This window comes from Berghia stephanieae, chromosome 10, assembly GCF_034508935.2.
Source record: "Berghia stephanieae isolate SIO BIC M18660-M18661 chromosome 10, UCSD_Bste_1.3, whole genome shotgun sequence".
NCBI classification, from domain to species: domain Eukaryota; kingdom Metazoa; phylum Mollusca; class Gastropoda; order Nudibranchia; family Aeolidiidae; genus Berghia; species Berghia stephanieae.
The window spans coordinates 27523024-27548493 of NC_088369.1; the positions used below are offsets into that span (position 1 = coordinate 27523024).

Below are 25470 nucleotides of genomic sequence, written 5' to 3' on the forward strand. Positions count from 1 at the left end.
GAATTGGTTCAAATAGGAAACAGATGTAGATTCCAAGAGCACACTATCAAAGTACTGTACTGATATCACCGAAGTCTCATCCAGACACAAGCACAGGTCCCAACTAAGAGGGATACACTCAAATGTTTACAAATCATATATAATACCTATGTAAGCAAATTGGAAAACAGATATAGGGAGATAGAAGACAAGTCGTCTCTTTCCAAAACAAAATAGAAGACACAGTGAGTGACCTCTCCGCTGTCCAACCAGAAACCTAAAACCATCTCAATGTATGACGGAGACATTTAAAAAAGGGTAACAGTCAAATATCGTGAAAAAAATAAGTTCCCTCGACTGTTTCCATATCGGCAAAAATCTCCATGCAGAGCAATGGTGAGACGACATTAAATGGTCCAATGTGGAACAAGGACACAACGCCTCATGGAAAGGACAAAACGATAAAAGGGAAGAGACAGCAAGGATGTCGACAGATGTAAAATGCACCAGCCCAAAGCGACTAAAATTTCTCCACCAGACGAGTGTCTTCACAAAACACAAGAGAAAACTAATATAAGTAAAAGGTGAATATTATGGTTTTATTCTAAAATAAATGAATAAAATTGGGGGAAAATGTTACATTTCATTTCATTATGATCAAAATATTATAAGTCCATCTCTCATATAATTTGCATACATTAGAGTTAGACAATAACATCTTTCAGCATTATGCTCAAGAATGTTATTTTTAACAATGATTAACACACACACACATACACAAGCACCCAAGCATACCAAAGCTGACCGTAGCCTATGGGAACTTAAAGCCTGACACTCGGACTGGCAGTTTGACACCATTTTTAGGTAAGTGCACCATTCTAGTGGGTTGTCATTAGTAGTGCTCAAGGATAAAAAATGATCCCATTAGATGAACTATTGAATACAACATACGATTTGCTTTCTTTTGCTGGTTTGGCCATTTTTTGGACATTGTCAGGCAATAATCTTACGAAGGCTACAAACTGATACTCAAACGCTCATTCTTTCCTGACAGGACATTTTTATTTACTTCTTACATTTAAAAATAAAAACAGAGACCCCATCTATCACAAAACAGCCGCACAACATCTTTGTTTAGTCATTGCTCCCCCCCCCCCCCCCCATCCTGCTATTTAACTTTTACTTTATGCCACAGGCAGATAAATTACAGTTAACCCCAATTTCCAATTTCACACACCCAAAAAAAAGTCTTTTAATCTAAGAAATAAAAGTTTTTGTGAATGAGGTTGCCTGAACCAATACAATATCATTATCAATACTGAAAAAACATAACTTTTACTCAGCCTACTTGCACTTATTTGAAGGTTTGATAACCAAACGCAATTATGGGCTTCATGTTGGTTAAAAGCATTTCCATTATAACGACAATGAGCCCCCATAACAATTTGGGTTATCAGACCTGAAAATAAGTAATCGTCGTACCTGAAACGGCTAGACCAAATTAAATTCTTTCAAATCTCTTTATCCTCCCACTATTTTCTGTTAATCGTTGACTAAAATGACCAAAATGAAGTTTCTCGTCAATGAAGGCAGCAGATCGCCTCCTGGTGGCACACAATAATACTAATGTGAGTTCAGCTTTGGCCAATGTGTCTCTACTCTACACATAGATTTTTACATTACAAGATGTTCAATGCGTGCCTTTTTTGGTTGCACAATTGCACAACATAATCTCTTTATTAAGTCAAGACAGTTGTAGTGAATGGTTGTGAAAATAGCACTAAATTGCTTCTCTCCTTTCTTATAATGGCCATATGCTTACTAACAAATTAGGCCAACAACTTTCAGTAAAAAAAAAAAAAAGTTCCTTGTAACCTTCTACTTTAAATCTTTTCCCTATATCTTGAGCTTGAGCCTTTCTTTTTTATATTCACTAAACATGCTCAAAGCGCTATATAATACAACCCAGAAAAAAAGGACGCTTCATGTAATATAACAGAAATAAGACACCAATATACTTCACAATTACATCAAACATTATTAGTATGTTTCTTCTTTTTTTTAAAAATGTTCATTTCAACTGAAAACAACAAATAACTGGGATGGGATATTTGAGAATGATGATGAATTTTGGGAAGGCACTTGAAAAACAAACAACTCACCAAACCGACCAGCGTGTACTTATTTCCAGGTCTGATAACCCAAATTGTTATGGCCTCATTGTTATAATGGAATTACTCGCAAACCAATGCGAAATACCCTCCATTACAACAATGTAAAATCATGCCCATAATTGGATACAATAGTCTGATGTCACGTCCGCCCACAATGAGCAGCTTGGTTCTAAGCAAAGAAATCAGTACTTTTTATTCTTCATGCTGGCTAGAACTTTTACACATGTCATGTGATCAGAATGTATAAAAAAAAGTAAAGAAATGATCAGATTTATAATGTTTTTCTCCTCTGGATACACTTTTGTGCTCGTCGGAGAAGTATTTCATAATGGCGTCTGTCATTGTTTCGATAGTTTAGAACCAGTTACTAAGTTACTATGCGTCATTACAAGGGAAGTGACTTCACGACTGTTGAACCCTATTGCATTCGGCTATCAATCAGACCTGCTGATTTGTGCACCGAGCTATTAACTAATTGAGTAAAAAAAACACAAAGAAACGCACAAACATTCGTGGGCACATATGAAAACATATTATCTTTATCCATCAGTGACGATAGTGACAAAAATTGAAAAAGGAGGAACATTTTGAATAATGCCTTTAAGACACATTTTACTGCATTAACCTCCATTTTTAGAGCAATGGAGACGATAAACTATCGTTGATACTCTAGCTAACATTTGTGCAGTTAGAAACTGCACCAATTTGTTCCACCACACATCAAATCTTTCAATGCCATGGAAATGTAATTCTTTAAAAGAACATCTCTCTCTCTCTCTCTCTTTCTCTTCTATCACCAAAATCACATATTTCCACGGATCAGAGGAAAACCATCAGCATTGATCAAGAACCCTTACATTTCTATAATAATTATTTAGGAAACATGATGAAATTTTTTTTTGTTTGTTTGTTGCTTTAGGTCTCTTCCAACACAATTGAGGTTATATGAGAGACCGCTGAAACAAAAAAACAAGCAATCTAACAAAAATAGTACAAATGTCAATCAAAATCATAACCTAAAGATATCATAAGCTAAATTATAAATAACCAAGAACAAACAGGCAGAGGATTTACAGGAAAAAAAATATCCCCTGTCAAAAATACAATCACAAACCAAAGAAGCAGGATAGGCTAGTAAAGAGAAGAAGAAACGACATCACTATCGGATCGTACACCCATGCGAACATCATAGGTATATGATTCAAGGGTGATGCTCCCATCCAACCACCCGCCAAAACATGATGAAACATGGGAGTTGCAGGGCATAATCAATAAAAGGAAAGAAAGAAAAAACAAAACAAAAACAAACTAACAGTATGACATAAAACATACTTTTCAGTCAGTATTTATGACTAAAAATACAGGAAGAACCGTAAATGTAGCAATACCTTATTGGAAATCCCATCTGTTCTATGTTAAAACATAGTAAACATTCAAGAAATGTTCAAATCCGCACACAACCACTTTTACTTAACAACAAGATTTTGACGCGTAATGACATCTTGATCTCACTAAACTCCTATTCTTAAGTTCAGATCATTAGGCCTATATTTTGACCAAAACATAGCGGGTAACCAAAAAAGACGAAACCACGAAACCAAACCAATTCAACAGAAATAACATTGGTTGGTATTCTTATACTCTTGTGTTCAAAATGCTCCCACTCGGGGGTTCGAAACTCTAAATGCAAGGGATCGTAACTCCCATAATATCACACTTGGTTGATGATCCCTCATCATTATCATTACCTATCAACTGATCACATTGTCAGTGTTCATGACAGTACAATAACAAAACACCTTTACAATTTTGGCCAGATAACTCTTACTTCATAGATCAAATTTAAAAATTGAACTTCTTTTTATATAGTGCAATATCCACTAAACGTGCTCAACAAAGCGCTTTTGTTTTTGTTTGTTTTTAAGGGTTTTACGGCGCTTGCAACATTGCAACACATTTTAGGTTATATCAGTGCCAGTAAAAAGGAAGAAAATAGGATAGTAAAAAGTTCTAGAATTACAATTAAAGCACCCAAGAAAAAGTAACACATAGGGGAACTGGGAACAAATAGGGATCAGATGTAGATTCCAAGAGCATACCACCAATGTACTTAGTTTGAGATCACCTATAAGTCTCATCCGGACACAAGCACAAAATCCAACAAAGAGGAATACACTCAAATGCTTACATTCTACATTGAAAATAACAAATATAATAATACATAACAGAGAGATGATTTACAAGGGAAAAAAATATCATCTCCCAAAAAAATAACTATGCATTTGACTGTTTCCCTCCCAGCCAGGACTCCGACCAGGTCCAGGACAAAACCAAGTAATCTCATTCCAAGACAAAGACAGAAAGCATGTTGGAAAACAGATATAAGGGGATAGAAGACAGTATGTACCCCCCTGCCCACTATGGGAGGTCAGGAACCCCACCCAGAAAGCGCTTTTCAAGGGATCCCTAGCCACAGGCAACACTTAACATGTAGGACGGGACATGATGCCTGTTAGGTGATATAATTTTTTTCGGAATGAGACAACGCAGTTAAGCCAGGTACTCATTTTACACCTGAGTAGGATGAGAGAATGTGAGTAAAGAGCCCTTTCCAGGGACTCAACTATGCGCTGCACGAATCTTGAACCCAGGACCTTCTGATCCGAAGGTCTAAATTACATAGCAGCAATTAAGAAGACCTACAAAACTCTAGAAATTTTGATAATTTGAGGTTGATGGGTGTTTGCAGCTCTGTTTCCCTTCCAGCCAAGGTCAGGACAAAACTAAGTAATCTCATTCCAAGACAAGCAGAAAGCAATCTGGAAAACAGATATAGGGGGAATAGAAGAAAACAATAAGTGCCTCCCTGCTGCCCACTATGGGAGGTCAGGAACCCCACTCAGTAGTTGAGGGTCTGTTTGTTTGTTGTTTTAGGTCTCTTCCAACACAATTGAGGTTATATGAGAGACCGCTGAAACAAAAAAACAAGCAATCTAACAAAAATAGTACAAATGTAAATCAAAATCATAACCTAAAGATATCATAAGCTAAATTATAAATAACCAAGATCAAACAGGCAGAAGATTTACAGAAAAAAAAATATCCCCTGTCAAAAATACAATCACAAACCAAAGAATCAGGATAGGCTAGTAAAGAGAAGAAGAAACGACATCACTATCGGATCGTACACCCATGCGAACATCATAGGTATATGATTCAAGGGTGATTTTTTTTTTTTGTTTGTTGCTTTAGGTCTCTTCCAACACAATTGAGGTTATATGAGAGACCGCTGAAACAAAAAAACAAGCAATCTAACAAAAATAGTACAAATGTCAATCAAAATCATAACCTAAAGATATCATAAGCTAAATTATAAATAACCAAGAACAAACAGGCAGAGGATTTACAGGAAAAAAAATATCCCCTGTCAAAAATACAATCACAAACCAAAGAAGCAGGATAGGCTAGTAAAGAGAAGAAGAAACGACATCACTATCGGATCGTACACCCATGCGAACATCATAGGTATATGATTCAAGGGTGATGCTCCCATCCAACCACCCGCTAGTTGAGGGTCAATTCTATTTCAAAACCTATACGTAGCAAATGATTTCTGACCAAAATGAGTAAAAAGGTGATATGCCAGCGCATGGTATAGTCGTATATAGGAAGGCACACATTCGTCATTGCAAGGTCACTGGCAGGAGGTAAAAAAAAGTTACTGACATGGACAAACACGTCAAAGATGAAAGGAATTTAGAACATGGCTTACTCTACTCAGGCCTCCCGATTATGCAGGCAGTTAAAAATGTGGAGGCGAGAATGCCAACCAATTAAAGGAGGGAGTAAAAAGTAACAGCCCTAAACTTGGATTAGGTTTTAAAGAAAGAGGGAAAATTATATTTAACACCACAATCATTATATTGTGTTTTTTCAATTGCGAAATGTACTAGAATTAATATTAGATAAATACTTTAAATTTATTATTGTTTTTTCCTGTATAAGTCTTATCGGAGGAGGAAAAGAGAACAGCATGTTTACTGCCGCAAACAAAATGGCAGCCTCCTTTCGGTGTCAATTTCAAATTACTGTTGTGTCTAATTTGTATTATTTCACTTTGGATTACTTTTCCTCATATCGTATGCAAGTATAACTATTTGTTTATTATTTTACCTGCTTTTTAAATTGAATTAACTTTATAATCAAGATTGCTAGTCTAGTCTAACTCTGTTCGCTTACTCTTCTCTGACTGACTCAAAGTGAAAGTAAAGAGACTTCTTAGAATATAAGTTGTCTTCGTCTGCATTAGGTCCCATAATTATAATACAGGTCTAGACTAAACATGGGGAGAAAATGTTGTGTTACGGGTTGCCATTCAAATTATAAATCAACTGATAAAATTACTGTTTATAGACTTCCTAAAAATTTAGAAGAACGTGAAAGGTGGATGAAAGCAATACCCCGTGACAATATCCCAAACACATCAAACACTGTTGTTTGCATCAAACATTTTCCTGAAGGGTTTGAAACAATTTCAGTCAAAGGAAGATTAAGACCAAAAGACCCTCCTTCTATTTTTGATAACATTCCAAGAAGTTTAGTACCAACACCACCACCACTTCCTAGAACAACTACAAAGTCAAGCTCAGCGATACGTTGTCATTAACCAGATGAATTGAATGAATTTATTAAACAAGATGTTGTAGACTTTGATACTTTGTGCTCTTCTATAGCTGGTCGACAATTTCCTTGCGAGATTAATTCTTTTGTAAGCAACAATTGTTGATTCATACAATCAACAGATTACTTGCATTCTTCTGGCATTCCAAGGTTTATGTTAAAAATCAACCCTGATCAAAGCTTCGATGGATATCACGCAGGAGTAAAAACATCAATAACACCGCTTTCAAGAAACAGGATTACAAAAGTTGCATGATGGTCACAACTTGAGGCTTCTTTAGATTATCTTAATTCTTTGGAACTGAATCACAAAAAGTCTGTTTTGTTAGAACAATGTTCAACTTTGAATACAGTTGCAGTAAAAAATGTGAAATATTCACCTGATATCATAGTACGAGCTTTTGAATATTTAGCTATTTCCCGATCTTTATATAATCGTCTTCGTGAGGATTTTGGTTTACCAAGCCAAACCACCCTAAACAGAATATCATCTAAAGTAAACAATACCAGCGATTTAACTTTTTTAACAAGTGTCTTTTCTTCCTTAGAGGAACAGCAAAAAAAATATTTTATTGATAGATGAAGTCTATGTTAAACCTCTCCTAACATATCATGGAGGAAAACTGTTCGGAAAATCTGTTAATAAGCCAGAAGAACTTGCAACAACAGTTTTAGGGTTTATGTTAGTTTCACCTTTTGGTGGTCCATCATATTTAATTAAAATGCTGCCTGTGCGTAACCTGGACTCACAATTTATGTTTGATCAAACAAAGGAGCTATTGAATAATATAAAAAAAGCAGGTGGAACTGTAGTATCTATCATTTGTGATAATAATAGAATCAATCAATCGTTTTTCAAATTATTTTCTTTAGAATCTCCTTGGAAGACAACCGACAATATATTTTTATTATACGATTTTGTACATATAGTTAAAAACATAAGAAATAACTGGCTCACAGAAAAAACTGGACAACTTGTTTTTGAGGATAATGGAGATGAATTTACAGCTAAATGGGAACACATACAGAAACTACAGCAAATGGAAGATGAAAGTCTAGTGAAGATGTCAAAATTAAATTATCAGTCTGCTAATCCCAAACCTATTGAGAGACAAAAAGTTCAAACCTGTCTGAATGTTTTCTGTGAGGAGACTAAGGTAGCATTAATAGAACACCCTGGAATGCAAGATGAAAATGTGGACGGAACAGTAAATTTTATATCTAAGGTAATTGAATTTTGGAAAATTATGAATGTAAAATCACGCTTTGAAGACAAACGATTCAAAGATCCATTACGCGCAGCCATTTCTACTGATAAAGATTTAGGATTAAAAATACTTAAGGATTTTTCTGATTTTGCTTCTCAATTACAAAGCCAACAGGGTAAAAGAGAGAAAAAATTTACTCGTGATACTTCTTTAGCCATTCAACATACATGTAAAGGAATTATTGAACTAACAAAGTATTTATTGGAGTCTTCTGAATATGTTCTTCTTGGAAAATTTACAACTGATCCCATAGAAAAAGCTTTTGGTAAATTGAGACAAGGCAGTGGTGGTACTTATTTCATTAATGTCCAGCAAATTCTTGAAAAAGTTAATATCTTTCAAACTAAATTACTACTTCGTCTACGTTTTGATATTGACGAGCTTTCTTCTGAGTCAGGTCATTCTTGTGACAAATGTGGATTTGTGTGGTCAGAAGAAGTTTGTGAAATTGTTGACAATTTGCCAGATCTAGAATCTTCCGTCAAAGATGAAGTAAAACAAAGTTTAGTATACATTGCTGGTTATGTCACACGTAAGGATCACGCAGGTGAAGAGGAGGACGTTTTATTTACCTATTTTAATAAGTTTGGATCTTATACATCAAATTTAGACAGAGGGGGTTTGAAGAAGGCAAATGATTTAACCTGTCAGTGGACAATTTTTTCCTACATTATTTTTCAGTCTATTGCAAACAACGTGTGTCGAAATTCATTAAGTAATACTTTGTATAAAATTTCGGAAATGTTTGATTTTCAAATTAAAGAGCACCACTGTAACATATTGAGCAACATATTGCTTAACAATTACTGCAAGTTGTCCAACATGCCATCTGACAAGGAGCCAAAACAAAAGATTTTAAAGCTATCATAGAGGTAAATCTTGTATTCAAATTCTTTTTATTATTTTTTTCTCAAAAATAATATTTCTGGCTTTTTAAATGGCTTATAGTACTCATACAGTGCCTAAATGAGTATATTAATGATTTGATTAGATATCTGCATTGTTTACCATTAAAAACCCAACTGTTAAGATAAACCTGTTATCGCCTCCACATTTTGTCTACTGCCGCACGTTGGTCAGGCCTGAGTAGAGTAAGCCATGATTTAGAACAATAACAAATGCATTATTTTTTCTCGTTCAAAGGTCTTACTTTCTGAACCATTATCTTGGAAAGTAAAAAACTAAACTAAATTAGCATGGACTGCCAACCCTGTGTTATTGCTAATTTAAAAAAAGAAAAGAAAAAAAACCGAACAGGTAAGGTAGAAAGCTTGTTCACTTTCAAAGTCATCGCATCAACCATGAAAAATGTTAACGAACTTTTGCATTGGTACACGGACAGATGAACAAATATATCCATCTACGATACAATGTTACTATGATCAAATTGGTGCAAAGAAATCACTGCACATTCATTTCATAATACATCACAGCTGGAATGAGCAAGAATCATTTGAAAATGGAGAGAAATATATATAGGTACATGTGTGTGTGTATGAGAGAGAGAGAGAGAGAGAGAGAGAGAGAGAGAGAGAGAGAGAGAGAGAGAGAGAGAGAGAGAGAGAGAGAGAGAGAGACAGAGAGAGAGAGAGAGAGAGAGAGAGATGTTGTGTAAATGGTAGGCTAAAAGAGAGATAGAGATGGGATCTATAGACATGGCTTCAACTGTTTTTATTTTTTTTTTTAAAAACCAGTAATTTTATGAAAAATCAACAACCCTGCACTTTAAAAATCAAGCTCGAGTCCTTACAAATATTGTTTACTGAGGTGTGTCTGCAACATGCAAGATATAACTTTAATTATAAGTTATGTCACGCATTTAGGACATTTTAGAAATGGGAAAGAGGGCAGCACGCATCATACAAGGGGAAGTTTGACATATTAAAGATATTTTCTTTTTGAAAGCTGAAATTCAACATGGTTCACAAACTGAGTTTTTAAATAAAATTCCATGTATTCAACAGTACACAAATTATCCAAGGAGGTGAGTTTTTTTCACATACAAGAATAAAGACAGAGGGGGCTAGTTCAAACAGAGAACAGAAGTAGATCAAAGAGTATTCCATCCTCTTGTCTAGTGTAAAACTATTATAGTTCCATAACTGACAATCTCAATTCAGAACAAAGACAGAAAGCAATATGGAAAGGGAAAACAGATGTGGGGGATTGAAGACACAGCAAGAATGACCGCAGTCTCCAACCCCACCATTTAAGACTGATTTCAGGAAATTAAAAAATGTGCATTTAAAAAAACCAAACAAATCCCGCAAAAATTACAGAAAATTCATAGCATGGCCCCACAACACTCAACTGGAAGACTAAATCAATTAATATAAATGACTCACGGCCTCAACATAGTGCAGTTATAATCCACCTCTTGTTTGTCATCAAGTTAACAATAAGAACAAACTATAACAAATTTATGATATAAATGTAAATTCGTTCATGGCTTATCCAAATAAACATATAACCAGACTTGCCACAAACAAAAAACTTTTTAGTTTGTAAATTATTTTTGTGTAAAAATTCCTAATTTAAAGAGGAGGGGTGGGGGGGGGGGGGGGGGGGGGGGGGGGAAGAGGAGGAGTCAAGTCTATATATCATGCAGCAAAGTCCATAATTACTACCTGCTTCTATGAATTGCCATTTTAAAATGCTTTAAAATTGATGTAATGTCAGCAGGTCTGCAGAAACCCCACCAGTCCCACCATGGTAGTCAAAAGATACCATACACTTAACTGTTTCTCCACACAAACCCATCATAGTCAAAATATATCATACCCCTAACAGGTTATCACAATAAAGGTGTTTCATTGTACATCTGAAAGAACCTGATGCTAAAATTGAATCTTAAACTTTAACCATGAATATCCGATAAAAATGTATAAGCTTTATTGGAGAACATATTTTGAAAAACAGTCGATTTATTAAAGAAGTTGCCTGCACTAGCATTGAAAGCCAAATAAAAAGAGGATGGCGTTGGCTGAGTCTTGTGGCCAGAATGTAAAAGGGGTCACTTCCCAAAAACAGCCATGTACTGGACAGCAGGTAGGAAGAGAAAGCGGGAGAGGCCCAAAGAATTCTTTTGCAACATCATTATCCAAATCTATATTGTACAAATATGTACCAAAATAAGTTTTATATTAAGATGGTTCTAAACATACACACACATAGTTAGAATACACAAATTTCTATGATTCTTAATCAGAGCTGACAGTGACAAAAAGTGAAAAACTTTTAACAATTGACGTTAAGCCCCATTGTTACTGCACTTACCCCCACCTTTAGAGCAATCGAGATGATAAACTATTATTGATACTCTAAATGACTTCTAGAAAGTGGAAAAATGCATGCATCTCTTGGTTCTGCAACACATCATGTCTTTCACTGCCAGTACATTAGATTGGGAGAAATGTCATTTTTAAAAGAGTAAATGCCTCCTCGTGGCTCCAAAATCACGAATTCAATGCGAACCATCAGCATTGCTTAATTGAAACATAACCACAGGTACAAAGATATAAAAATTAAATTAAATTACGCTCCTTTCGCCACGACATAAGATATCATCCCCTTGGCATTCCACGTAGGAGTAAAGATAATTCATCAAACAAGATGTCTGATGCCTATAGGAATCACCCATGTTGTGAGCATACTGGGGGATAATGATCTTGCTCAAGGAAAAAAGAGAGTGCCTGAAGTGGGGCTCGAACCCGGGACCTTCCGGGTCACAGTGCAATCACTCGGCCAGATATAAATGATAGATAAGGATATTTTCTTACAATTTGTTTTGTTACCTATTTTGCTTGTGGGCTGACAAATTTTGACAAAATTCAGATTTTCTATCTATCTGAGCATCTGAGAAAAAAGATTATTTCACTTAAATAAATGAGATTAACTATTTCAAAAAAGATGAAAAAGTATGTAATTTATCATCATCACCACAACCATCAACCAAGCCCATAATCAGTATACTTAGTTTAGTGCCCTTATATTGGGTGCAGGGATCTACCATTAAGGCAGCCACAGGTCAAACAGTAGCAGATAAGTACCTATTACACAATGAAAGTATCAAATAGTAAGCAACTCCAGTCTCTTGCGATTACCAAAACAGAAATTTCCTAAATCGTAAACATGACAATATTATGCTTTTATCTTCGACCATTTATTCATGGAACAAACACATTCATACCAAAAAAAAAACAAACAAAAAAATAATTAAAGCAACAAACAAATAATAGGGTCATTCAAAATTATTCTCCCCCACCCACCCCCCAATCCTATTACAATAATGCTCACCAATGATGGGAAACAGAGAAGTATAGCCCAGTTATAAATCACACAACCATGAACACACTGATGAGGAGACCATTGACAACATTTTTCTCTTAATTTCAAATTTATTTTATTATGATCTCATAATTTCTCAACAACAAAACGGCAAATAACATTAGGCAGTACTTTGTAGTTCGATAAGAATGCATTTGTGAAAATCTATTAACATATTTACAAATGGATGGATGTAAGTCTTATGATTAAAAAAAATAATTGAGATTTGAAATATCAATGTTGTATTATTATGAATGAATCTATGTAATATTTTTGTGTGGTGAGAATGGTTTTATTTACAAGAGCTGACATACAGATACACAAATGTATCGACACACACATACTCACACACACACTCTCTCATCCTTTGGCAATCAATTCCATTCAGTTCTTCATCTAGTGGCACACATACCTTTCATATTAACTGTCACGTTTATTATCCCTCTGCCTTTTAAGACCTGACCATTTTCACTGAGAAAACAGCAACAGCTATCAAACTCTCCTTACAATGGACATGATCATCCAATTAATTTGGAAAATCTAATGCAAAAAAAAAATGCATTATGGATATAACGTGTAATTTTAAAGAGAATACCTTAAATCTACAAAGAGATTTAGTCATAACTGTCCACCCAACAGTTTCTCACCAAAACAACTTTATCCCATATCCACAGGACTTGATCTGTTAGAATCGGTCTCCTCATCACCAGAGTAGACTGAAGGAGTGTCTGTGGCTGTGCGAGAATTCTGGTCAAAAGAATTTGAGCTGGACTGACGAGAAAGAGAACTGAGGACTTCACTGTCGGCTGCTGCTGCTGCCCCTTCAAGAACACTGAGGTAGGGGATGGTGGTGGTGCCTGAGGCAGTGCCAGGACCAGTCGATGATGATGATGAGGATGATTGCTGGTTATACCTTTAGAATGAGACAAGGATAAAAGTCAGTGTCATAGAAGATGAGAAAATTTAATGACAAATCAGGTATTGCACTAAAGAATAATCTCAAAGCTGTCAACCCAAACTGATAGTAACAGGATTAGAAAATTTTTAAAAAATCAGGATTTTTACACATAGAGGTTTTCTTTCCTAGCACAAAGAAAAACAACACCCTTTCCTCCATTTTTTGGTAACAATAATGTTCAAGGTTAAATACAGTGCGGAGTGAATATATCAATATGATATCAAAGTCCCCCCCCCCCCCCCCCTCGCTATATAACATTAGTATATAAAGATTGCTTATCGACATAAATTTTACCACAAGACGGTCATATTGACGTTGCAAATCATTGATAAATACCCCCAAAAAAATTCTATAAAAATAAAAAATAAAAAAAATAAAAAATGTTAACAAAGAAAGAAAGAAAGAAGAAAATTTATATACGGTCACAATATCTTGCAGTAAAGTAAAACACAACAGCCAATGAAAATGCAGAGATATCCCACTGTGATGTAAAATAACAGTCAAAGAAAATGCAAGATTACTGTGCAATGCAGGCCATGCAAGAATTTCTCGGTACTGATACCAGTAATGGGAATTTCAAATATAAATATTACAACAACTAGACTGATGAGAAATGCTCCCCACATCACCCACTATGTGCAAGACTGTCTATCTGTCTTCGCAAGCTGCCTGGTCAAACCCAGCCTGGAACCTAGCACGAGTATTGGTAAATAAGACAAACCTCTTAACCCCCACCCCCATCCCCCAACCAATAAGAAAAATAACTAATATTCAAAGTTCAAATTTAGCATCCAGTGTGATAATGTAGACTTATCAAGCTAGTGGAGTGTAGGAAAATCCTGAAATTCCCATGACAATCACGGTCTCTACTCAGATTCTCATCTACGTGGGGACGATAAATTAATGACCTTCAACTATTCCAGTTTTGTCATCTTTTTGTTACAGACTCTCGACTTTTACAGTCAGCATACCATAATCAACATTACCATATTAACATATTTTGGACCTCAAAGCGTGTTAAAATGAGAGATAACACTAGTTGGCAAGCCTGCAGTCATCATATGTGAAAACATCCCTTAAATCATGTGGAAATGAACTAACCTTGCTTGCTGTGCTGCTGCTGAATCAGGATCAATAGGACGAACTCCACTAGACAGAACTGGGGTAGAATTAGTGGCCATTTCTGCAAACAAAGTTGATAGAAAATAATGGCATCGGCAAATATGCACGTTGATGACACTGAAAAGCAGTATGCATACAACAATGAAATACCCATCAAGGCCCAACTCTTTAAAAAAAAAAAACAATCAAATTAAAAAACAATACATTTTTTTTAAGGGAATGAAAGAAACATTTGAGGAGTGAGAGGGAAGATCCAAGAACACTGAAAATCAAAATCACTATGCAAAGAACAATGAAACTTTGCACTAATGAATCGAGACCAGAGCTGCCAACCCCATCTGTTTTGTTTGTTTTGTTTTTAAGGGTTTTACGGCGCTTGCAACACATTTAGGTTATATCAGCGCCAGTAAAAAGGAAGAAAATGGGATAGTAAAAAGTTCTAGAATTACAAATAAAGCACCCAAGAAAAAGTAATACATAGGGGAACTTGGAACAAATAGGGATCAGATGTATATTCCAAGAGCACACTATCAAAGTACTTAGTTTGAGACCAACTATAAGTCTCATTCGGACATAAGCACAAAATCCAACAAAGAGGAATACACTCAAATGCTTAGATTATAAATTCAAAATAACAAATGTAATAATACATAACAGAGAGATGATTTACAAGGAAAAAAATATCTCCCAAAACAATAACTAGGCATTTGACTGTTTCCCTCCCAGCTAGGACAAAACCAAGTAATCTCATTCCAAGACAAAGACAGAAAGCAATTGAAAAACAGTTACAGGGGGACAGAAGACACAGAAAGTACCTCCCTGCCCACTATGGGAGGTCGGAACCCCACCCAGCCAACCCCATCTGATGAGAATGTGTACAATAGGACCTCAAAATGGGGGAGATTTCATAAAAATGGGTAAAATCCTGAAATCGACGGAAACTAACCATTGTGAAAGTAAGAGGAAGGTATAATTACATAAAGTCACACCGCATAAGCTCAATTGCAGCAACAATGATGTTCCCAATCCCTTCAGAATTCTACCTCCCAGCATGAAGATCATAATTGGTCAAAAAATATATGAATATCCACTTGGTCACCAAGGTTTCTCAATAGGCTAGTAATAATATGAATTACAGCTTAACACAACATCCAATGAAGAGCTATATATACGTACACTGAAAATGGGTACAATCTTGGGCGAAATGCGTACAAGTGTACAATCGCTGAAAATGCGTACAATTCCGCATTTTTTGCGGTAGGTTGGCAGCTCTGCAAGACCCTCAAAAAATAAAATTTATATCAAATAAAAAGCTGCACCATCTTGTAGAGAAAATCTAAATAATAATAATAATAATAATAATAATAATAATAATAATAATAATAATAATAATAATAATAATAATAATAATAATAACAACAACAACAATAATAATAATAAACTGAAAATTGTCATACCTAATACATAGGGTTCTAAGGATTTGGGGACCATTTTGGACGCCCGAGCCAGGTCCTGTGGTGTACACTGACTCCTTTCCAATCCAAATGCCATGCCCATCCTCTTCAGGACTTCTATGTCATCATGGATCTCAAATGTGTTGTCAAATTTAAACAAATATTCATATCTGGAATTGAGAAAAAGAAAAAGTAATAGTAATAACTAAATAAATTAAACATTAGCAGGGAAATAAATTGACATTAGGATAAACTTCAAACCAACCAAAGATATATATTTAATCAAAAGATTTAAGTGCACAACGTCATAAAATAACCACAGTTTTCCCATAATTCAGATCAGGAACACTTTGACGGTGAGCGTGCCAACCGACAGTTTGAAGCATGTTAACCAACACTATCATCTCAATGAAAGTGTAGAAGACTTAGATTACCCACAATACACAAATTAAATAAATTTTAAAATAAAATGAGTCCCTAACATTGACTACCACACTCCATATAAGATAAAATGTAAGATTTTAGAACACTTTTAGCATACAAAATATAAGATCTTAAAGTAGGTTTGCCAATTCACTATAAATAATAAGAGATGAAGGAGTCCCTTGGGAGTGATTGGAATAGGGGAGCTGTGTGGTGGTTGAATCATTTAGAGGAAACGTCTGATATTGAAAGGGCAGTAAACAAAGAGGATTGGTATTTGGTTTGGGGGGGGGGGGGGGGGGGGGGGGGGGTCAATTTGGACGTGAAAGATGTTCTAGTCTTGTGTTTGCTCCTTGTGCACCCCAGAGACTTGATTAGAAGGACCTCCTTATGTTGGTCGGGGTACTTGAATGGCAAATACTGATGACCAATACTCGAACACCATGTCTATCACCAGCGTGACGTTCGCCTGTTTCTCAATACGACTGCTTGAACTTGATAAGCCTCATCATATTATTAATTCGACATCGTAGAAAAAAAAAATCACATTCAATTTTTTTTTTTTAAATCTTTTATTATATTTTTTTAGTTGCTTTCCCAAAAAATTGAAATCCAGGCTGTCTCTGACAATCAGGATGGTTGGCAAGTCTGCAACCTTGTTAAAGATTTGCAGAAAAATAAGCTTGTTTAATGATAACACGTCTGACCTATATTATAAGACGTTGGTGTCTCCAGTAAGGAATAGCCATAATCAGAACACCCAAATCTTAGGGCTTATATCAAGGAGTGTTAAAAAAATATATATTAAGAGAGAGAGAGAGAGAGAGAGAGAGAGAGAGAGAGAGAGAGAGAGAGAGAGAGAGAGAGAGAGAGAGAGAGAGAGAGAGAGAGAGAGAGAGAGAGAAAAAGAGAGAGAGAGAGAGAGGGGGGGATGTTACATAATTTACCAATCTGGACTGAACTAACAAGTAGATAATAACATTTCTACCAATACTTACTTATCATTAGAAATACTACAGTCTATGACGGTCTTCTTGCTGGTGTTGACAATAATGAAAGGCAGTTGGATGGCAGAGTTGGCAGCTGGGGTACCCTGGGATTTTTCCAAATCACGGTTTCGCTGCACCAAATTTTTAAAAGCTATTTGCTGTTTAAAAAAAAGAAAAAAAAGAAAGAGTAATAACAGTATGGTAATGCGGCCACAATGACCAAAAACATTACATCACAATACAGAACAACTATCCCCTCAAGACAGAGAAAAGAGAGTTGTCTTAAGCAGTACAAAAGGAAACAGATAATCCCATTGGTGAACTGTGAACTAACTCACTATTCACTTGTTATTGCTGGTTGTGACGCAATTATTTGGTGCAAGATTATTACTTCAAAAGGTTTACAGTTCAATACTTACGTGTTTTATGAACAACAAAGCCACTCAAATATTACGCGTGTATCAGGATTCTATCTTAAAATCTATGATTCATACATGACCATCAACATCTTAAGTAGCATATGATTGTTTTATGACGAGTGGATTGTGCATTAGGTATTACCACCCTCAGACATTGCTTGCAAAATCGTAATACTACTACTCTCCCTCTCTTTGCACAATGTGACTTGTACGACGGCAACGTGATGATCCTTCTCGCAGGAGGGTAACAAAGATAAAGATGGGAAAAAATGGGAACAGTCGTCAGAGGTTGACTTCAAGCATGAGTTGACCCAATCTTGACTGCATCTTATTATGAAATACAATTTTAAAACACTATTATTACCTGTAATATAAGTTCTTGAAGTTGATGTGTTTTGTGTTTAATTCTATCTATTCGTTTCTGTTTCTCAACCTGAAATAGAGCAAATGAAGGATTTATTATTTTTTATTATAATGTTTGCTGTGTTTTGACACAATATAACAATGACCAAATGCATTACTAAATACCCTAAAAAGATTTAAGCCATTACCAGAGTGGATGAAGAGGAAGAGAGAGACGATGCAATATCTTATTACGAGATTTTAGGACAAAAACAAGGAAGTTTTACATCAGCACAGAATGTTGTTAGAGGAAGGCAAAAATTAATGGGACATATGAGGAGGAAAGAGTTGAAAAACATGATAAGAAAGTTGTGAGGAAAAAGAGCACCACGTCAGTAGAGACAAAAGATTTTGGACGGTTTGACAGAAAGGCTAGGGATAGAGAAGAACGACACAGTGCAGAAAATGCAGGAAAGAGTGGAGAGCCTTGATCGCCAATGCAGTGAAGCATGGCACAACATAATGACATTGTTAAAAATAGAGAAGATAACGAATGAATGAAAAACTGTGGAAACATTCAGGATAAGCTCTAGTCCAGAGCTGCCAACCCCATCTGAAGAGAATGTGTACAATGGGACCTCAAAATGGGGGAGATTTCATTAAAATGGGTACAATCCTGAAATCGACGGATTGTGAAAGTAAGAGGAAGGTATACTTACATAAAGTCACACTGCACAAGCTCAATTGCTCAATGATGTTCCCAAGACTATAATCCAATCCTTTCAGAATTCTACCTCCCAGCATGAAGATCATAATTGGTCAAAAAATATATACTTGGTCACCAAGGTTTCTCAATAGGCTAGTAATAATATGAATTACAACTAAAGAAAACTGAAGTGACTCTCTACACTGATAATGGGTACAATCTGGTTGGAAATGCGTACAAGTGTACAATCACTGAAAATGCGTACAATTCCGCATTTTTTACAGTAGGTTGGCAGCTCTGCTAGTCAAGCAGCAAATCCTAAGTAGGAAGTGGGGCTGGATTGGACACACCATTAGAGGAAACAAAGGTGAGGAAGGTTAAGGTGCAGCTGGAGATGCAACAAAAAGAAAGAGATAATATGAAAGGAAAAGGATTTGTTTGTTTGTTTTTAAGGGTTTTACGGCGCTTGTGACACATTAAGGTCATATCAGCGCCAGTAACAAGGAAGAGTATGGGATAGTAAAATGTTCTAGAATTACAATTAAAGCACCCAAGAAAAGGTAAGAAAAAAGGGAAATTGGTTCAAATAACGAACAGATGTAGATTCCAAGAGCACAATATCAAAGTACTTAGCTGACATAGACAGAAAGCAAGTTGGAAAATAGATATAGGGGGATAGAAGACACAGTAAGTACCTCCCTGCCCACTATGGGAGGTTAGGAACCCCACCCAGAAAGGAAAAGGAGATGGCAGCCCAAAATCGTATCCGGTGGTAGAGTGTCATTGACATCTATGCCCCTGAAGAAGCGAAAGGCATCAGAAAGTATGTTGATATATACAGCTAGGTCTGTCTATAGTCAGAAGATTATCCAAGGAATTGTTGTCTCATCAGATATAACTAACATTATACCTGTTTTATCAGATATGACAATAAATATTTATCAATAACAATTTTGTGACCAATAGGTGAAAATTCAGTCCGCTAGGGGAACCATAATGTTGAGTCCTTGGAAAAAGCTCTTTACTCACAATTTTCCAGGAGTAAAATGAAGACATGGTGACTAACAGCATTGTCTTTCTTGAAAAGAAAATATAAAACTGACATTGCAACTCTTTCAACATATTTAGCATTGCTACTTGCTCGGAACCCCTTGTAGGGTGCTTTTAGAATCTAGGGTGGATAAAGCGCTACATAATTATAATAATGAATACAAGTTTTCTTTAAAATCCTTGTTTATAAAAAAGACGACATTAAATTACCTCTAAATGTTGACATTCCTGGGCTGAGTTGACAGGCAAACCAATCCAACGGATTTCCTTCTTTTCCTTTGAAATGATATTCATTGCCATTAGGACATTCAAGGCATCATAAACACGTCGACGAATATTTTTCTGGTCATAAGGCTGGGAAAAGAAAAATTATAATTAAACATCGAAATAAATTTTTAGATGAATAACCTAAACGACCCTGTAACAGGAACAGGCTTGCCGTCATAATGGTGCAAATCGGATCATATTTGTCTTGTAATTAACACATTGAATGTCAAATCTATTTAATAAATTATATCTTCCATTAAAGAAATGAAAACTTAAATCTGGAAAAAATATGTATAAAACAGTACGAGACAAAGCAAGAAATAAAAATACAAGAAAAAAAATATCCCAAAAGCTCAGACTGCCTCCCCAGTTTGCTTGTTCTGTTTGTATTTTTCTTACTATTTGGCACTGTTTCATATACACTTGTTCAGATCTTTATCTTTAACCTGTGCCTGCTCCCTAATTTGCTACTTTGATAAGACAAACTAATTGTGTGCATAGCTATAATGATATGCAACCATAAAATGAGTTTTGTCATGTGAAATCTTTTAATCTAAAAAAAGAAAATGTATGATCTTTTTCAATGAAACATGTGCAATATAATAAAATTGCCATAGTTCTATTTGATCACATGTCTTCATCAGAAATAAATAACAATACATCTTTTCTCCCCTCTATCCTCCATCATATTCAATAATAAGTGCGTCTATGTCATTAGATTAAATAACATCTTACCGTGACAGATTCTCCTGACATCATGCTCGAAGGATCACTGAATTCTGCCACCAGCTCATCAGCCACCTCATTGTACGACGTCACACCTTTCATCTGCACCTTTTCACACACTTTCATGGAGAAATGACGAAGACCTTTCCCAGACTTGTCAACCTTTTTACCACGCTTCCTATAAGCAAACGACAGCAAATACAGACATATGTATAAAACTAGCCTCCGTTTTTTTTTTGCTTTTTTTTTAAAACCCACCCTTAGAAAATCTATATTCAGGGTGTCCATCAAAAATTCAAAGTCAAATTTACAAACTAGCAAATTAAAATATCTAGATAGCCAAATACTCCTCAGTAATCAATGGTTGATGCTCATATAACTAATTATTCTCTGTTTAAAAACCCATTTCCATTATCTTTATTTTTGTTCTAATATGTGTGCGCGTCTCTCTCTGTGTGTAGCTAGAGAGATGGGTAATAATGCCAGGAGACCTTATCAAGTAAAAGGCAACTGAACTGGCATCAAAGCAAGGCAGTTCTTTCTCCCCATTAGAAGGCTGTCTTATGAAATGGAAAGGTCGACACAACATATTACAAAAGGAACATGGCGAAAAACATGATGCTTATACTTCACGATTACAACTCTACAAGCTATAATGTTAAATTTTGCTGGACACCCAACATATTGCATTATTTTTTTTTTTTAACTAGGAATAAAATTCTTTAAGACAAGACGCTATTGGAATATTCCTCTCCATAAATAATCTGGCAAAGGCTACTTCTGCCCAATTAAAGCTTCTGGTTTATACTTCAGAAAACATAGCTGGAGATGGATGATGAACATGCAGCTTTCTTTCGTTATCAGTGAGACAAGATTCCGGATGAAGAAAAAATTGCTTAAATCGCCCACACGACCTTGATGACCACAAAAAGGCATAATGCAGAACAAAAAACAAAAAAAAAGCATAATAAAAGTGTAGTTTGATTTTTAAAGCATAAAAATATGCCTTTTTGGCATAGAGTTGACAGCTCTGCAATAGGCGCAATGCTGTAAAATATATTAACAGATCCACTATTTTTTAAAAATGAAATAACAGATAAAAAGTTAAAACAACAACAAAAATAAAACTTTTTTGATTTTTTCTCGAAAATTTTGCATTTAAAAATGTGAATTTGTTTGAGGTAAAGTCAGAATTGCCCATTCCCCAAACCCCATGTAAGACACAGGCATGAATGAACAATTAACCTTTTTTTTTCTTCTGTCCTTCCAAAATCAAATTATAAGAGCCAATAATACTTGAATCAGCCATTAAACAAATCTCATTTTGTAAAAAAAAAAAAAAAAAATCAAGAACAAAAATGACACAAACATACCCATCTGAATATTCAGCATCCATGAAATCGGATACTCTTTTACGAGCAGACCAAGGGGATGAGGCATCAACCTGAATTACTTGTGGTCGTACTGGAGATGCCATTATCTGGTGTAGAAGAGACAATAAATAAATAAATAAATAAATAATAATAATAAAACAATACATAACTGGAAGTATTCTTCAGATATCATTCACTACAATGAACAAAAACGAGAAAAAATTTTTTTCAAGAGCAGAAGGGGAGAAAGGGAGGAAATAATAATCTAAAGAAAAATATTTGTATTAACCGTGCATGATTTTTCACTCTCAATTCCATGAATTATCACTTAAGAATGGATACAGGAGATATAATTATAATGCTCTCAATAATGCACATCCAAAAATGTCGATTATGACCGGGGCTAAAACTCACCTGTTGTGCAGTAGTCATAGTTGGTTTTGGTAAGAGATTGGGTTGACCATCCAATTTCAGAGGAGACATTTTATTTGGAGATGGCTGAATAGGCAATGCTACAAATTGGATTTCTGTTCACGAAAAAACATGAAATCAAATCATAAATATTTAAGAGTTTTCAAAAGCAAATTATAGATCAATATTAGATGCATAGCAGCCAACTCCTCAAAGAGCTAAAACAGGATGCCCATTTGCGCGCTGCTGTAATGATTCTAAATGGCAGTATTTTTGGACTATAATTAAATATAATTTAGATTTTTTAGAACTATACTCTCTATTTGTCTGTTCCTTGTTTTCATTTAATAGTCAAAATATCATAATACAGGACATGCTTTACCTATAAACAGTCCAAATTTTAAAAAAATCTTTTTATCTATCTCTCCAGATTGCCAGTCCTGATTTTTCAGGGCAATTGGACGCTATGTAGATGCACGTAAAAGCAACGAAGACAAGGTAGGACAAGGAGACTAGTTTTTTCTAATAAATAAAATAAGTTGATGCCGAGTAATCACTCAGTGACTGTGTCAACCTAAACACAATCCCCACCTTGATGGACACAAGAATACACTCAAATGTTATAGACCTGTAAATGAGCTCTATAAAAATTGTCTGAAACTCTTCAACAAACTGAAGTCAAGTTTTTTGGGTGTTTTTTAAATAAGGGCATCATTGGTGAGGAGAGTGATACATACAATACATTAAAATAGTGGGTGTTATTACTTACTGGAAGTATGACTGCCATTGATTTGATGTAAAAGGAATGCTAAATAAGCATGTCATTCATATAAGTAAAGATGATTTCATCAAAGAAAGAATTCACAAATTTTGGAATTTTTCTGACATAGAAAAATAATCACCATTATCATCTTTAACTTCTAGTACCATGACCAATTGAATTTAATTCCACACATCTTTATCGATGCTCGACAAGTCTGAATTGCGATCCACAAACAGCTCAGGCAATGTGAGAACATTAATTAAAATAATGTAGCAATGAGCAAACTTGATTTTTAATCAGTTAATGACAGGGACAGACTGAATCATTAAGTAGGAGAAGTGAATTATCATCATAATGAAGAAACTTCGGCAGGTGTAGCCGTAGCGGAAAAATCCAAAGAATCGAAATGAATGGTAAATCGCCACAGTAAACAGCTCAAGCTCGCTTGAGCAAAACAATGGCAGGAAACGTCCTAATTTGCGCGGGAATTAATTAGGCTACTTACCATTGTTCCTTATAATTAGGTACTCAATCAGTGAAGAAACGGTCAACCAGTTTGTTTACAACGTGAGGCAATCAAGATGTGCTTGTAGCAATCTATCCTAACTTTCGATTTGAAGGTGTCTACATAACGCACTGCCAGCTTTCGCATTTTACTTTGTCATTTTTTACCCCCCCCCCCCCGGATGTAAATGTGGTCAATTTTGGCTTAGATGAAACAGTGAAATTTATCGCTCGACGGCTCAATTAAAATTGGCTACTGTTGGGATCACGACAGGTTTGGAAAGTGAAACAATAATTTAACGAAGGCTTTGTGAAAATACACTGGGATGTGTTCAGACACGCCAATTCTAAAAAGCGTTGCTCAGCCTTGGCAATATATTCATCATTAATATAAACGGCCCCCATGAGCTATGCGTAGCGCTGTGGAACACTCCTAATTACTTTACGGTATTTCGACTACGATTTGTGAATTCTTTATTTCTTCATTTCTTTCTTTCCTTTTTTTTAAATGTTTGAATTTGACAAATTGACTGAGAATTTACAGGTCTAATGTTAACAAAACACATCAATAAAACAACTACTATAATCATATGATTTACAAAAGGTAGGATTACAGGTAGCAGGTCCAATCGTTTTTTCTAAAAATCACTGTTCCTTGAACAAAAATTACTAAGCATTGCACTAACCAAAACTCAATTTTCCAACTTCCGTAAAATTCATGCATTTTCCCTTTGAAGTGCTCTCATAGGTCTCATTATTGTTCAATGAAAATCATTTCAGCCATGAAACGTTTCGTTAATAAAACAAACAAACCCTAAAATGACTCTCCATTTGTGGCATTTAAACAAAGGTTAAAACAGATGACAAAAGTACTTACGCTTTGAGGAAGACTGATGATCACTGAAGCCCTTGATTTCACCATTTGCACTAATGATTCCCATCTATGTTTAAAAAAAGAAAAAAAGAATGTTTCATTAAAAACAAAAGACAACAACTGGATGGGGATGGACTATTGTGACCCTTTACGGTGAGGTGAAGCAGGTGACTAAAAATTAAACAAAAAGTGAAAATAATCAGAAAAATGAAATGCCCATTTTAGTTTGTCGTTTAAGAAACTAACAATCCATTCTCTCCAAGAAAACTCATAAATCAAATGCAAGGTTTATGTAGTCTATATTTTTTTAACTTAAATTAAGTTTGCAGCATCTAGCTCAACCTGACAAAATACCATTCTGAGGCATGAGTCACAATTTTAAATCTAAATGGAAGTTTTGGATAGGACTGAATATCAAAATGATTCTTCCACACATGATTTTTCAAAAACAAAAAAAACAAAAACAAAACAAATAAATAATTAATAATTAAAAAAAAAAATCATTTAATACTTAATTTATAATAAAGTTGGAACGCTGGCTGTGCAGAGCTGCCAACCTCAATACAAGAAAAATGTAAGACCGTTCTTACATAATTTGAAGAAAGTCTTGAATTCTACCCAGCCGTCCAGTTTGACCTTTTAGCGAACTATATAAATGAGAT

The 25470-nt window shown here is 35.2% G+C and overlaps 1 protein-coding gene across 2 annotated transcripts in view; it reads right to left on the bottom strand.

Moving 5' to 3' along the window:
- Nucleotides 1-557: 557 nt before the first annotated feature.
- Nucleotides 558-25470, bottom strand: part of LOC144980904 (transcription factor Dp-1-like) — a 33938-nt gene continuing 9025 nt past the window's right edge. Inside the window, exons 3-13 of one of the 2 annotated variants that reach the window (XR_013646982.1) lie at nt 24812-24875; nt 22671-22783; nt 22257-22363; nt 20893-21061; nt 20101-20244; nt 18157-18225; nt 17383-17531; nt 15965-16131; nt 14487-14568; nt 12370-13340; nt 558-1144 (exon numbers count right to left, since the gene is read on the bottom strand). Coding sequence is in view for 1 of the 2 variants with exons in the window: in XM_078928813.1 (XP_078784939.1) it covers nt 13085-13340; nt 14487-14568; nt 15965-16131; nt 17383-17531; nt 18157-18225; nt 20101-20244; nt 20893-21061; nt 22257-22363; nt 22671-22783; nt 24812-24875 (1320 nt within the window). In the remaining variant the exon portion in view is untranslated. Of the gene's footprint in view, nt 1145-9769; nt 13341-14486; nt 14569-15964; nt 16132-17382; nt 17532-18156; nt 18226-20100; nt 20245-20892; nt 21062-22256; nt 22364-22670; nt 22784-24811; nt 24876-25470 lie in introns of those variants that run through there. The other variant, XM_078928813.1, reaches the window with a different exon arrangement.